At 38.3% G+C, this 15,063-nt stretch overlaps 1 protein-coding gene across 2 annotated transcripts; it reads right to left on the bottom strand.

The window, feature by feature from the left end:
• Window positions 1,563-14,711, bottom strand: LOC109229267 (internal alternative NAD(P)H-ubiquinone oxidoreductase A1, mitochondrial-like). 2 transcript variants are annotated; one of them, XM_019394651.1, is made up of 9 exons: window positions 14,107-14,711; window positions 7,300-7,513; window positions 7,052-7,212; window positions 6,764-6,829; window positions 3,753-3,913; window positions 3,074-3,188; window positions 2,277-2,456; window positions 2,001-2,202; window positions 1,563-1,908 (listed from the first exon to the last, which is right to left on the bottom strand). In XM_019394651.1, the coding sequence occupies exons 1-8, from the start codon at window positions 14,524-14,526 to the stop codon at window positions 2,050-2,052; spliced, it is 1,470 nt and encodes a 489-aa protein (XP_019250196.1). In that variant the 5' UTR covers window positions 14,527-14,711; the 3' UTR covers window positions 1,563-1,908; window positions 2,001-2,049. The 2 variants fall into 2 exon arrangements, with proteins under 2 accessions (XP_019250196.1, XP_019250197.1); XM_019394652.1 differs by having other exon boundaries at window positions 2,013-2,202.

Genomic DNA, 15,063 nt, shown 5'->3' with positions numbered 1-15,063 from the left:
ACAACATGTTACCTACCAATAAGTATCTTCACAACATAGGCCTCCACCTAAACCCTTCATGCACTATGTGCAATGACCCTGAGGATCCATCACATATTCTTCTAGTGCACTAATGCCAAAGCCTTCTGGAGTAGTATGTGCCAATGCTTTACGAATCAAGCATTGCCCCAACCATTTCTCTTCAATCCAAACTCCTGGAATGAGACCTGGTCCAAACTTAAGGACATGGCCTTCCATGATTGCATCCACCGACAGTTCCTTCCTATTTGTGCATTTGAAATATATGGCTAACCAGGAACAACAATCTGTTTCACAATAGGAAAGATCATGTCCCAATGCAAAATGTTATTGCTAAGGCTATGGAATAGCCTAGTGGCCAGGAGCAATTCCCAAAAGCAGTGGGTTACCATAAATGTCAAATGGGAACCTCCTGACAGGGGTACTTACAAGCTTAACACTAATGGATCCTCCTTTGGGAACCCACAGACAGGGAGTATGGGGGTGCCATCAGAAATCACTCTAATGACTAGATTATTGGCTACATGAAGGGCTTTCCTGTTATCACTAACAATCTGGCCGAACTAAATACACTCTTCCAGGTGCTCAAGTTAGCAGTAGAACACAAACTGACCCCCTTAATCATAAAAATTGACTCATTGGAAGTCTTAAGAATGTTAAATGATGGACACTTGCCTTATGACCCTAATATTTTAATCCAAGTCCTTGATGGTCCGACTGGAAAATCCAGCCATTAGCTAGAGTTTCAGGGAGCAGAACCGGGTGGCACACCTTCTAGCTAAGGAAGGAGCAAAAAAAAAGCTTTTTGATAAGACGGTTTTTGATAGTTCCTCCGGTGTTTGCCAATGATGCAATATGGGCAGACATCCTTGGAACTACATTTAGTAGAAAAACTTTTGTAATATTATTAACACTCTTCCTAACAATGATGGCCACCTGCACAGCCCATGAACATGCAAGGCGTGTAATTATTGTTTTGTTTTATGAAGTAACTGTTTGCCAAAAAAAATGAAGAAACTCACCCCCAAGAGGTTGGCACAAGCCCCAGCATACCATGCTCTAGCTCCAACTCAACTCATTCACAGAATCTTTCTAATTTGACTACCTTCACCATCGCATTATATGAAAATATTCATTACCTCGAACTTCTATTAAGATTTTGCATTACCTTCTATGGTATTGGTTGCCTTTACCTTCTATTATTTTATCTCTTCAGTTCATAATTTGGAGTCTTCGAATTTCTAAAGGATTATACCTCAACCAATATTCATAGCAATATTTTTTTTTATGATTTTTATTCGTACCGTTACAGCGTCTTTCCAAGAAATAATGATTGAGCTAGTGGAGCGACGGTGAATAATTTGCTAGTCTACACTTTATAACATCTGATACATGCGCCAATACCCTTCTTATATTACCAAGGATAAGTCTATCATATCAGGTACATGCTTTCTACGCAACTTTATTAAATCTGGTGTATCTACATGCTGCTGGATTGTATATAACTTGAAAATTCCACTTTGAGTTCCGTCTTACAGAAGAAATCAAGAATATGCCACATAGCACATCAGTATCGAGCTAAAAGAAATGCACTCTAAATTCAAGACAAAATCAGCTCAAACAGTCCTGTAAGGGGGAAAAATAGTCGATAACTTCTATAAAAGCAAGAGGAGCATAAAGATTAACACGGAACCTCATAAAGTACAGCAAAAGCCTTATTTATTTAGCCACTTTGGCAATTGCAATTTTAAGCACCTGGTCTTCAATCCCTTACTAAAAGGAAGAGTACAAGTAACAACAGCATTTTTTTCCAAAGCATGAACCCCCTTCTAATTAGGCATCCTTCAGCTATTACCAACAATAGGCTAGATCAGAACCTATATCGAATTTCTGCAAGTCATACCGCAATCTTACTTAAGAAGTTGATAATAGCTTAACTTATTCAAGAAATCAACTTGGAGGAGAAGTAACACATTCAATACCACATAGTTTACCATGCTGAGCCAAACTGAAGGAAGTTTTGGTAAAAGTTCATATCCGACTTATGTCACGGCCAAAGATAAAAGTTGTCAACCAGTTGATTGCTACATAGAATCTGTTCCGCCAGCTTACAACACGAGTTAGATATGCTGAACGCCAAATTAACCAACTCGTGAATCCAGCCAAAGAGAGACCTTTTGCCGCCTGCAATAAGTCATCAAATGAATAAGCTAACAAGTTTTATCGGGTACGAAGCATTTCCACAAAATGATAAAGACCTTGCTCTCTCTAAGGTCCACAAGGGCCTTATATCTGCCAACAGTAGCCATGCTCCCTAAGTGTTTATACATAAATGGATCTCCGAGGTTCATGTCCTTTGCAGAATTAGCATGCCCTCCACCTTCTTTACCCAACCGGTTCAACAGACCTGCCAGATATTTTCCCTGGCGTTCTGCAACCTGATCAAACCAAAGAACGGTACATCAAGAAAACTGGACTAGTTCACATTTCAAAGCTGCAGTTAGTTCAGACATACTATATCTTAACCATAAAAGAATATTCAACATCTATCGCAGAGATCCAACAACAATATGCAACAGAAAGAGTATGGTTATGTAAGGTGTTATTATACAGCAAGTTCCATGAATTTTCTCCACTCACCTAACAGAATCATGCACTCAACTACATAAATAATTAGATAAACAAATGGAAATGCCACCTACAATGCCTGATAGCATGGTTTAAGGTGGCGGAAATCCGAGATGGTGAATACTGAGTAACGACCAGCCACTGCAACAGTATTTCCTCATATGATAATATGCATTATAGAGCCTCTGAAAGCAGAGGGTTTTATAGCATACATAATCATCAATAATAGAGCACTTAAATCAGCAGCACATAACTGTGTTTTCAAATTCAGGTGAATCGATGATGCGGTAAACTAGATATATATAATTAGCCTTGCGTCCAATAATTTTTCAAAACTTTATGACTTTGCAACCTCATCTTTAGGCTTGACACACTTCGGCAACTCTATACAAAAAATTTTAAGAAATGTATTGTCCCAGTAACTCACTTGGGCCAGAGCTGGAAGAACTTGTTTGCCTGTACCCTCAAGGAACCCACTGCAATCGCCAATTGAGAAGACATCCTGAACTGATGGGACGCGTAGCCATTCATCAATCCCTATCCTGTTAGTTTACAGATACTTGTCAGTATATTATAGACAAATAAAACAACATAAAATAGGCCTAGCTTTGGAAAGACGAAACATGGAAAACCATAGGCGGCAATGATACAGCTATCTATTTGAACATAAGTTGGAGTCGACCATTTTTATATTCTTATTCTAGGTTATCAAAAAAAAAATAGTTGTTTTCCAAACCGGTTTTGGAAACGCCTTTCTTGAGCCAAGGTTCTATCAGAAAAAGCCTCTCTACCTCTCACAAGGTAGGGATAAGGTCTGTGTATACCCCCCACCCTCCTCAGACCACACTTGTGGTATTACACTAGGTCTCTCACAAGGTAGGGGTAAGGTCCCCCGCCCTCCCCAGACCCACTTGTGGGATTACAATGGGTTTGTTGTTATTGTAGTATGAAAAAAGAAAAGTTGGAGTTGACCGTTTTGGCTACTTATAATCACTAAACAGAACCTCACCTATTCCAGCTGAGCAGGAAAATCTTACCTAGTCCAATAATCATTAAATGTCCAGATACAGAAATAAGTGACTTGCTCCAATTCTAACTAGACTTACCTCCCCCTAGCTTTTGGTAAATCCAGAGAGTTCACAAAAGGCGAGGGCCCAACCCCAGTAGACCACACTAACAGACCATATGGGACATCCGTGCCATCACTAAGAATTATCTTCTCAGGTTGCACATCCTTTACAACTCCTCGTACAAGACGAACTCCTGACTGAAAACTGACATTAATAATAGCAGAAAAGAAATACAATAAGGATAGAATATCAAATACCTGACACAAATAAATAAAAATTTATAACTAACATGCTCAAGTTTGAATCGGTTGGGAGCAAACAACATGAAAGTTCATCTTCATGTATGCCAGCATCAAAAAGATGGAGTAAAAGACAAAAAAATATGGCAAGGAAGTCCCATGGAAGAGAAACAAGCGTATGAATGAGAAATTAATCCAGAACTGGAGCCATAGGAGCAACAAGGGCATAAAATATAAAATTAATTCCAGTGCTGGAGCCAGATATGGTAGAAAAGTAATCCACTATTGGAGCCATAGGAAAGCGAAAAGGGCATAAGGAAGAAAACTAATTATAGTCCAGAGAAATTACGGTAGTATTTCACATATTCATTGGAGTGATGGGGCCTACTGATGATCAAGGACAAGTTCGAATAAAAGAAGTAATTTAGAATAATACTTCTCCGGGGATTATTTAATTCCCTGACTATCGTAAAGTTCAGGAATTTTAATGGTACAATTTATAACAGATCAATCATCACTAGCACAAGATATTTCATCTTAATGCATAAAATATATTCATGCATTCCTTGGAGTAATGGTGCCTTATGACTATCAAGGAAAGCTTCAGACAAAACACATCAATTTAGGATAAAGCTTCTCCGCTGTTTATGAGGTTCTCTGACCATTATCATGTTCTGGAAGTTCAGTGGTGTAATTCACAAATAATCACTAGCAAAAGTTGTATTGGCCAATATAAACAAAAACGATGCTTTCGCATTAAGAAAGAACCGAGGAACAATTTTGCAATTGTCCCGTCTTAAATTCACTCTGAAGCTTCATCATCTTGCAATTCACCTAGTATGGAGTAACTGAAATTCAGAACACAGTTCTATCAGCTAGCTGATAAAGAGGTAACATGCCAAAGGTTCATATTGAACTCTCTCCTATACATGGATTCAGCAACTGTCTTTTTGCTTCTTAATTCTGCCTGTGGAGATTAGACACACATGGTAAAGCTACTATGCCAGGTGACCCAGGAAGCACCATCCTACTATCATCACTAGCACAAGATATTTCATCTTAATGCATAAAATATATTCATGCATTCCTTGGAGTAATGGTGCCTTATGACTATCAAGGAAAGCTTCAGACAAAACACATCAATTTAGGATAAAGCTTCTCCGCTGTTTATGAGGTTCTCTGACCATTATCATGTTCTGGAAGTTCAGTGGTGTAATTCACAAATAATCACTAGCAAAAGTTGTATTGGCCAATATAAACAAAAACGATGCTTTCGCATTAAGAAAGAACCGAGGAACAATTTTGCAATTGTCCCGTCTTAAATTCACTCTGAAGCTTCATCATCTTGCAATTCACCTAGTATGGAGTAACTGAAATTCAGAACACAGTTCTATCAGCTAGCTGATAAAGAGGTAACATGCCAAAGGTTCATATTGAACTCTCTCCTATACATGGATTCAGCAACTGTCTTTTTGCTTCTTAATTCTGCCTGTGGAGATTAGACACACATGGTAAAGCTACTATGCCAGGTGACCCAGGAAGCACCATCCTACTAGCATCATAATTTGGAGAAATGGATAAGCAGAAAGTTCTCATCTTTGATGAATTTTTATTCCTAATCCTTTTGGCTGAGCTTCATGAATATAGGATGAGACTGTTAAGCTTATGGAAAGCAGATTCTTATTTTTTTTTTTGGGATGGATATGGAGACAAGAGCTTTGTTCTGTTTGGTGATGCCTTCTCAAATCCTAAGGCCGTCCCCTGACCTTTTAGAGCTGTTAAAAAGGTTGCAAGAATCATAGGTACAGACAATGCAGAACCTGCTTCATTTAACAATTTTTTTGAGAATGAATGTGATAGTTTGACTGCACGTATAGGTATGGCTTAGTGGTCGATGAAGCTAGAATAAAGATCATGGCAGACCAGGACCTGAACCCTACCAGAGAAAAAAAAAGTCAGGTGATTTGTTCCCATTGGGAACAGATTTACACTATACCTATATTGTTGCAAAGATGTAGATGTCCCATGAAATAATCGAGGTGAGGATAAGTTAGTTTCACCATTGTTTCCAATTTTTCTTTTGTGTGCGTGGTGGGGAGTGGGGGTGGGGTGAGAGTTTGACATCCAGGAAGGAAAGACATTTCAAAGCTCTATGTTGTCAGCCATTACTCGGTTTTTGTGGCTTGGATGTACTATAGTTATAGTGAACTTTTCCATGTTTGTGAAAAGACATAAGTTCTCATCATGCAGTCGTTTTTGATATATATACAGATGCAAGAGGTCTAAATTCTTTCATTCAAGTGTCCACCAATTTCTTCTATTATTCTTAATCTGATAAATCTCACACTTCAATGGAAGTCTCCAAATTACTTCATCATAAAACTCTCCAAGTACCTTGACTATTCTATCACGGATGGCTTCAACAGAGGTACTCAGAACAAGTTGTATAACCAATCTACTCAATCTTCCTTGGGTAATAGTATAAATTCTATAGAACAATCAAGAAAAAGTTCTTTTTCAAAGCTATAAATAATTATCAATATATAGCCTTTGTATATTATGAGAACCTCAAAGTCGCAATTCTTTTTTGATAGGTTGGAACTGCACATTTTAATACGCCTACCACTATCCCCAGAAATGTCATAACGCAAATTAAAAATTGTGAAGTAATGATTTCTTATGAGAAAACAAATGATCTCTCCATATCTGACAATGCTATAGTACATACAACACGTACATGTATGCACTACATAGTTATATATATGGCAGAATAACACATAATTATATATCTCTTTGACAAATTCTCACCTTAGTCAACTGTTTGATTGCATATATACGTAAACGATCATCGAAGGAGGATAAGATCTCATTTGCCTGTCAGATGAGGACACAGAGATTAAAGTAATTAATGCTACAGCTCCTTCACTGGTAAATAACAGATAAGCAAGTATAGTGATACTAACACCTTAAACAACAGAAATATTTGAAGAATATCTTTCAGAAATTCTTAACTCAGGAGATATACTGGCAATGCAGTGAAAAGAACCAAAAAACTACAAAGAGGCACAGCCATTTTAAAAATTGTAGAAAGTTTACCTCAATCAATGTAACGTGAATATAATCTTTGACATGAGCATATCTTTGATGAACATCCCTCATGATAAAGTCGCTAAGTTCACCACTGAACTCAACTCCTGTTGGCCCACCTCCAACGACTACACAGTGTAAGAGACGGCGCTTTTCTTCCTCAGTAACTCCTGCGCCCATTACCAAATCAAGAAATTAGTCTATTACCTACTTTAGATATCAGGTGTTTCAAATGAATCTCTGCATGACGAACATACCAGGCACATCAGACAGCATCAGGTTTAGAAGTAGTTTCCTACGTATTTCCTGAGCATGGTGAACCTCACGCAGAAAAATAGCATGCTCCATTACACCCTTAATCCCAAAGGTCATCGCTTGTGCTCCAGAAGCAATCACCAACTTGTCATATGAAATATTGAAGTTCCACGGGTCAAGGGCATCAACTCCATCTGTCACAGTTTGGCAGCTCACCTGATACACACAAAGTGATAAAGAAGCATCTATTGTCCCATGACGAGTCTAGTAAAATACTCTAAAGTTGTTAATTCTCTAAGACTAAACAACCAATAAAAAATGGTGCATTTGGGGGTGTGTTTGGTATGGAGGAAAATATTTTTTAATTTTTCCATGTTTGGTTGGCTTAAATGTTATGAAAAACATTTTTCTCATGAACTCATTTTCCTCCAACTGGATGAAAATGTTTTCTCTATCAAGAGAAGGGAAAATATTGACCCAAACCGGAGGGCCGCGACGGGCACCAAGTGCCTTCCTCAACCGAGTACCAACGTAACGTATCTTTCTTACCACACCATAATGGGTAAATGGGCCAGAAGGGCTGTCATGAGATAATCAGAATAAAACATAAGGGAATACTATACATAGGACGACCCAACATGATAAAGAAACTTATACATGTACATATGGTCCTATAAGGCCGACATGATCATTTGTACACTCAAAAAATAGACCGACAAGGTCATACAAGTATCCATACACATGACATCTGTCTACAAGCCTCTAAGAGTACATAAACGTCATAGAGGTCGGGACAGGGTCCGCCATACCAATCAATACGTGTCCAAATCATACTGACCAAATAGGCAACTCCGGGCAAGTGGGGTACACCAACACCTTCCACTAAGCTGATAGCCTACTAGGAGGACTCTCAACCTGTCTATCGGGACCTGCGGGTATGAAACGCAACGTCCCCAGGCAAAAGGGACGTCAGTACAAATAAAGTACCGAGTATGTTAGACATGAAGCAGTATATAAAAGACATGAAAGAAACATGGAATAAAGAACTCAACCTGTGAGTCTGAATAGCTCTGTGAATCATGAAACATTTATAATGTCATGCATATGCGTATAAATGTCACATCATGCATAGGTATATGCGTACATAACATCATCAAACCTCTGAGGGCATCCCATAATATCATCTCGGCCTCTGTGAGCAAAATCATCAATGTATACCATTGATACCAAACTGATCAGGTGGTGGTGCGTATATAACGCTGTAACCTTTCCCCATATACATATAACATACGCGTATATAACACCATCTGGTCATGGATCAATGTACATGTATAAATGAATGCAATGCATAATGAAGTAAGTCAATAAGATCTCTCGAAATGTCATAAGATCAACATGCCTTCGGTTAATATCACGAAACAATCTTTATCAGCTTAAATATTTCTAAGACCCATGAACAGACGATATGATAGTAGAACATATGGGGAATCAAAAACATAGGCAACCCTAGTACTTCTAAGAATAGAATTATTTGTGAAAGTTGCGTGTTTGCTCGTTTCGTTGTATCATATGGATCATGCCAAAAGGAAAGAAGGGATAGCCTTAACATATCTTAACTCTTTAATACCTTCCAAGCAATTCTTCAAACAACTCAACTCAATCTACCATAGCATAAGGAGATCAAAAATTAGTGCTGAGTAAAAGCTAAGCCCGCAACTTAAACTAGTAGCTCGTTTAAGTAAATGTGGGCAACATCTCCCCTGTAACAAGGGCCTCCTCCAATACCAACAACAATAACCAGAGCAATACAATCAACAATTCAAAAACAACCTAACTACAATTCGGTACCTTTAATATAGCAAAAACCCCAAATATACCATAACACACCCAATCAACAAGTGATCAATTAGCCTGCAATTTCAACGACGAGCCACCAGCCCACTACCCTACCACATTTGGCATTTCTCCACGCCCTTTATCCTTCCAAACTCCATAAATCAGCAGCACAATAGGCCAACACGAGTTGACTACAAAATAGTCCACTAAAAATGAAATAAATTGAACTCACGGCTTCCGATCACCGTCCCGTGAGTTTTAACTATTAGGAAACGAATTTATCAACCTTCTTTGATATTTAAAAGCTTAAATACAGAAAGTAGGAGTTTTCTTAACTATGAAGTACCTTCCAAAACTCAAACTACAAAGAAAAAGAGAGGCGATATAGCGATACTTACGTCAAAGGGATCGCTCTAATGTATCGCTTTTTGCTTTCGTACCCAAAATGTTAATCTTCTTTGAAACCCCTTGTAGAGAGCTTAAGGGTAAGTTTATGGGGGTTCTCTGGTTGTTTTCTAAGTTAAAATGAAGAAAGAGGAGACTCGAGGCATATATATCCACTTTTGAAAAGTCAAAGAGGTGCTAGCTTGGCACCCTAGCATTCGCTCTTCTTCCGACGCTTATATCTTTTTATCCGGATGTCGTATGAACGAACAGTTAAGAGCGTCGGAAACTACATGTCCCAAAAAGACCTCATATAACACACGAAATGTATTGCTCAAAAAGCTTAAGTGACACACCTACTTGTCATCTATGCAGTCTGCGCAGTCTCGTGAAACTGCAAATATCTCTCTACTCCGATGTCGTATCGACAAACGGTTTAATGTGTTAGAAACTAGACTCATAGATATTCAATTTGGTAGGTATATCACCCCATAATTCAAAGAACATTGGGAGAAAATCTCAGCTACATTTGACCTAATTTTCAGCACATTTATGAATGTAACTCGTGATGACCTTTGCCAACTTTTGTTCCACAAGCCTTTCAGCCCTCTTGTATTTGGTATTCATGATCTTATGTGTTTGTAACCTCCATGGTAACATGATTAACTTACTTTATATACTTTCAAAGATGATCTCATTTCTGAGCTTACATCAATTGACTTACGACGTACTCTCACGTATGAAAACATGGGGTGTAACATCATTCCCCCCTTTGGAACATTCGTCACTGAATGTTGATTAATGTGCTTATCAGTCTCATAACCTATAGCTCTTGTGAATATTTTAATATTGTCCTTTCCATCTAGGACCTGTTCTGTGAATAAATCCAAAGGCTAGGGCACTCACCCCTTTAGGCCTCTTTCTCACACCACGACCTGTGGTCGGAAATCCTTCTAATCTCGTAACTGTTGCTATCTTCTATCATGTAGCCTGTACGACTTTGTCCTTGTTTGTGTGCCTATGCGACTCTTCTCTCCTTTTCCTCTATCTTATAGCCAATCTCTATGCCTCACCTTGTGAACATATACAGAACTATGACAAGCTGCCGCTCTAGACATCTATACAAGACTCTGCCAAAATTTCTATAGATCTATGGGAGTTAAACATTCGAGGACGAATGTTTCTTAGGTTAGGGGGGAAGATAGTCACACCCTGTGCGTCCCAAGGTGACGTATAATGAATATGAGACTTATAAATCATTATTTAAATATGACTATACATGATGTTTGGATATAAAATATAAAGTTTGGGAAAAATCGGAATTAAGTTGCGGAAAACCGACTAAGGATTTGCCTTGTAACGAAGCTTTTTGAGCAATACATTTCGTGTGCTATATGAGGTCTTTTTGGGAAATATTATATACCAAATTGAAGGTCTTGGAATGTAGTTTCCAAAGATCTTAACTGTATGTTCATACGACATCCGGATAAAAAGATATAAGCGTCGGAAGATGGGCCAATGCTAGGGTGCCAAGCTAGCACCTCTTTGACCTTTCCAAAGTTGATATATATAGGTCTTAGGCCATCTTTATCTACATTTTCCCATAGAACACGACCAGAGAACATCCACAAACATATCCATAAGCTCTCTTCTAGGGTTTCAAAGAAGATTAACATCCCGGGTACGAAATCAAGAAGTGATAACATTAGAACGATCGCTACGACGTAAGTATCGCTATATCGCCTCTCTTTTTCCTTGTAGTTTGAGTTTTGAAAGGTATTTCATAGTTAAGAAAACGTCTACTTTCTGTATTTAAGCTTTAAATATCAAGGAAGGTTGATAAATTCGTATCTTATTAGTTAGAACTCAAGGGATGGTGATCGGAAGCCGTGAGTTCGATTTATTTTACTTTTAGTGGACTGTTTTGTAGTCATACTCGTGTTGGCCTATTGTGCTTTATGGAGTTTGGAAGGATAAAAGGCCGTAGAGAAACGCCACATGTGGTAGGGTAGTAGGTTGGTCGCTCGTCATTGCAATTTTAGGCTAATTGATAACTGTTGATTGGGTGTGTCATGGTATATTCGGGATTTTTGTTGTATTGAAGGTCCCGAATTGTAGTTGGGTTGTTTTTGAGTTGCTGATTGCATTGTGTTTGTATCTCGCCTATAGTAGGCTTGAGGGAGCAATAAAATCAGGGAAACTGTTGTCCGTTTTATTTTAGAATCGAGTTATCGTTTGAGATACGTGATAAATAAGTGCCATCTAAGTTGTACATGTATTTCTTTGTTATAAGGTTCGCGCGCTAGTTGTCAGAAGCTTGATGTTGAGTTGCATTGACGACTTGAGGTATGTTAAGGCTATCCCTTCTTTCCTTTTGGCATGATCCACATGATATAACGAAACGAGCAAGCACACAACTTTCATAAATGATTCTATTCTTAGAAGTACTAGAGTTATGTATATTCTTGATTCCCCATATGTCCTACTATTATCTGTTCATGGGTCTCATGACATTCCGAGAGATCTTATTGACTTACTTTATTATGCATTGCATCCATTTATACATGTATATTGACCCATGACCAGATGGCATTATATACGCGTATAGTTTATGTACATGCGGTATGGGAAAAGGTTATGGCGTTATATACGCACCACCACCTGATCAGCTGGTATACGTTTATGATTTCGCCCACAGAGGTTGAGATGATATGATAGGATACCCTCAGAGACTTGGTGATGTTATGTACGAATATACCTATGCATGATATGGCATTTATACGCATATGCATGACATTACAAATGTTTCATGATTCACAAAGCTATTCAGACTTACAGGTTGAGTCCTTTACTCCATGTTTCTTTCATGTCTCTTATATATTGATTTTGATGCCTCACATACTCGGTACATTATTCGTACTGACGCCCCCATTGCCTGGGGCCTGTGTTTCATGCCCGCAGGTGCGGTGCAGGTAGACAGGCTGACGATCCCTCTTCTTAGGATCCTTGCTCAACGAGGATTGGTGTGCTCCATTTGATCCAGAAACTGCTATTCGGTTTTGGTACGATACTTTTGTATACATATATGGGTTTGACGAGGCCTAGTCCCGTCCTTCATACAGTTGCACACTCTATTAGAGGTCTGTAGATAGTCATGTATAGTTGGATAGTATGTGGCCTTGTCGGCTCGCCCTATCGTATTCCGTATATATATATATATGTATATATGTCTTTTGGGCATGTTTTCCCGCGTATGTTATTCACATGAATCAGTAGTTTATTACCAGACGCTATGCATGACCTACACCCATTTCACGTTTATATCTTAGGCGTATGCTTAGAGGTGTTCGACAGGTAGATCTCGGGCACTCGTCAAGGCCTACCCACCTCACTCCTACCCTACCCACCCACCCCCCACCCCAACCAAACCCCCCACCCCCACCGTCACCCTAAATAGAAATATTACTAAGAGTACTTTTTATTTATATTGTAGAGAGAGTACTTTATTTTTCATTTCAACAAAATGAATATTTTCTTTGCATTATGTAAAAATAGTGTTTTCTTTTATTTCAACAAAAAAATACTTTCTTTTCATGATGTAGAAAATTATTTTCTTTCATTTAAAAATGATGTAATAAAAGGTATTTTCTTTCATTTCAACAAAATGAATGTTTTTTAACAAAATGATTACAGACTTTTCATGTTGTAGAAAGAGTACTTTCTTTTTGGTTTCAACCAAAAAGAGACTATTTTCTTTTTAGTTATGAAGCACAAATTTCAACAATTTCTTTGCTTGAAGAAGTACACAACACATTAGTTCTTTTGGATTTGTATCAAATTTTAAAAGATTATTATATTCCTGAAGAAAATAGAGTCCTGAAGACGTTAGGTATTTAGGGAATGAGAGCACAGGAAACATGGGGATTGGGAGGAAGGGGGAGGAGAGTAGCATAAACATTTATTTTCCCAAATAATATTTTCTAGTCTCTAGCCAAACACTAGAAAATATTTTCAGAAAAAAAAAATTCATTCACCAACCAAACATGGAAAAATAAGTGATAAAACCACTTGTTTTCTAGAAAAATATTTTCTGAAATTCATTTTTCATAGAAAAAATTTTCCTTCCTACCAAACACACCCGAGGTAGATGGAAATTTCCGAAGTTTGGTTATCTTGATTTGTAGAAAATGTTTTCCACCAAGAAGGAAACGATGACTTGTCTCCTTGATAGACAGACTCATTTTGCTTTAAAAATATCTTAAGTTTTTACTTCATATCACTTAATTCAATCAACAGTTGGACATTACTGTCAATTTTAAATATACAAAAGTATAATCTGAACGCTATCCACATTCCTTATCCTACATCTTCTAGGACTTGTAAAGTTGTACCAACTCTTATACAAATTAGAAAACGATCCCAAAAAATAACTTCCTAAAGTAAAGCATTTCAATTGACTTTAAACTTGTGGTTTTACTTTTAGTGAGTCTTTCTTTAAGAAACTGCATACTCAAAGGAGTAGCTTTCATCGACAATAGGAAAGTTTAAAAGAAAAGGGACCAAAAAGGAAAGTGACAAGATAGGTATACCACATGGTTGGCAAAATCAACGTCAGTGCAATTAGCAAGATAGAAATAAGAATTGGGTTCCCTCGAAATAGCAGGTTGAATCCGGCTGATGGGTTCTGCTACGGACCTGAACTCGAGAGTACCCACACAGGTGGATGCCAGGAGTGGGGTGAACACCATATGGTTCCTAGGCGAGACACACACCACATCGTAAATGCTGGTGTCTAGGTCCTTCATAAGCCTGCATCCAGCCCATCCTGAACCCAGCACCACCACCCTGGGTTTCTGGTCCCCCTTTGTTGGTTCCAACCCTGAAGTTGCGGCCACCGAATAGTCCCTATTGAATTGCAGCAATTGGGTGAGCGATGGTGACACTGGGATTAAAGATTTGAATGATGATCTGGTCGAAGAGAGTTGGATGAGATTCTTGAACCAATGCATATTGTGAGAATTTTTCTTAATGTTGGTCCCTCCTGTATTATTGGAACAATCAAAATTTAATTACATGAGGAGAAGTTCCCCAAATGTTATGATAGCAGGTAATAGTTATTGATTAAAGAGTTGGATTTAGGGGTTGAAAGTCAATGCAAGGTGGCAGCTAATTGCGACTTAGGTGGCCGCCTTAGCTCTTTCAGCATAAGTCGTCTGGCACTTTCTGCGTCATTCCGTATGCGGAGGCATTTGTGGGGCCATTCCAGTATTCCTTGGATGATTGTTTGGCTTTTTCTGTTTTTTTTGATACATAAGTTATATCTAAACTTAGTTCCAAGAACTCAGTTGCACGTTGGAAATTTACGGGTGTTCATGTAACCCCGTTAAATGCATTTGGAGCAGATCATTTTGCCCCATCTATGGCGCATACCAGTTCAACATTGAGTCCGGAATTAAAATGTGGTATTTATAGACTCAAAACACGAAAATATGTAAAATAATCAATCTGCGATCATTTTATATGTAACGCATGAGTTGCATGCTCTA

The sequence above is a fragment of the Nicotiana attenuata genome, chromosome 7 (genome assembly GCF_001879085.1).
Source record: "Nicotiana attenuata strain UT chromosome 7, NIATTr2, whole genome shotgun sequence".
Lineage (NCBI taxonomy): Eukaryota > Viridiplantae > Streptophyta > Magnoliopsida > Solanales > Solanaceae > Nicotiana > Nicotiana attenuata.
The sequence above is the reverse complement of the archived record's forward strand: the minus strand, read 5'-3'. Positions and strand labels throughout refer to the sequence as shown.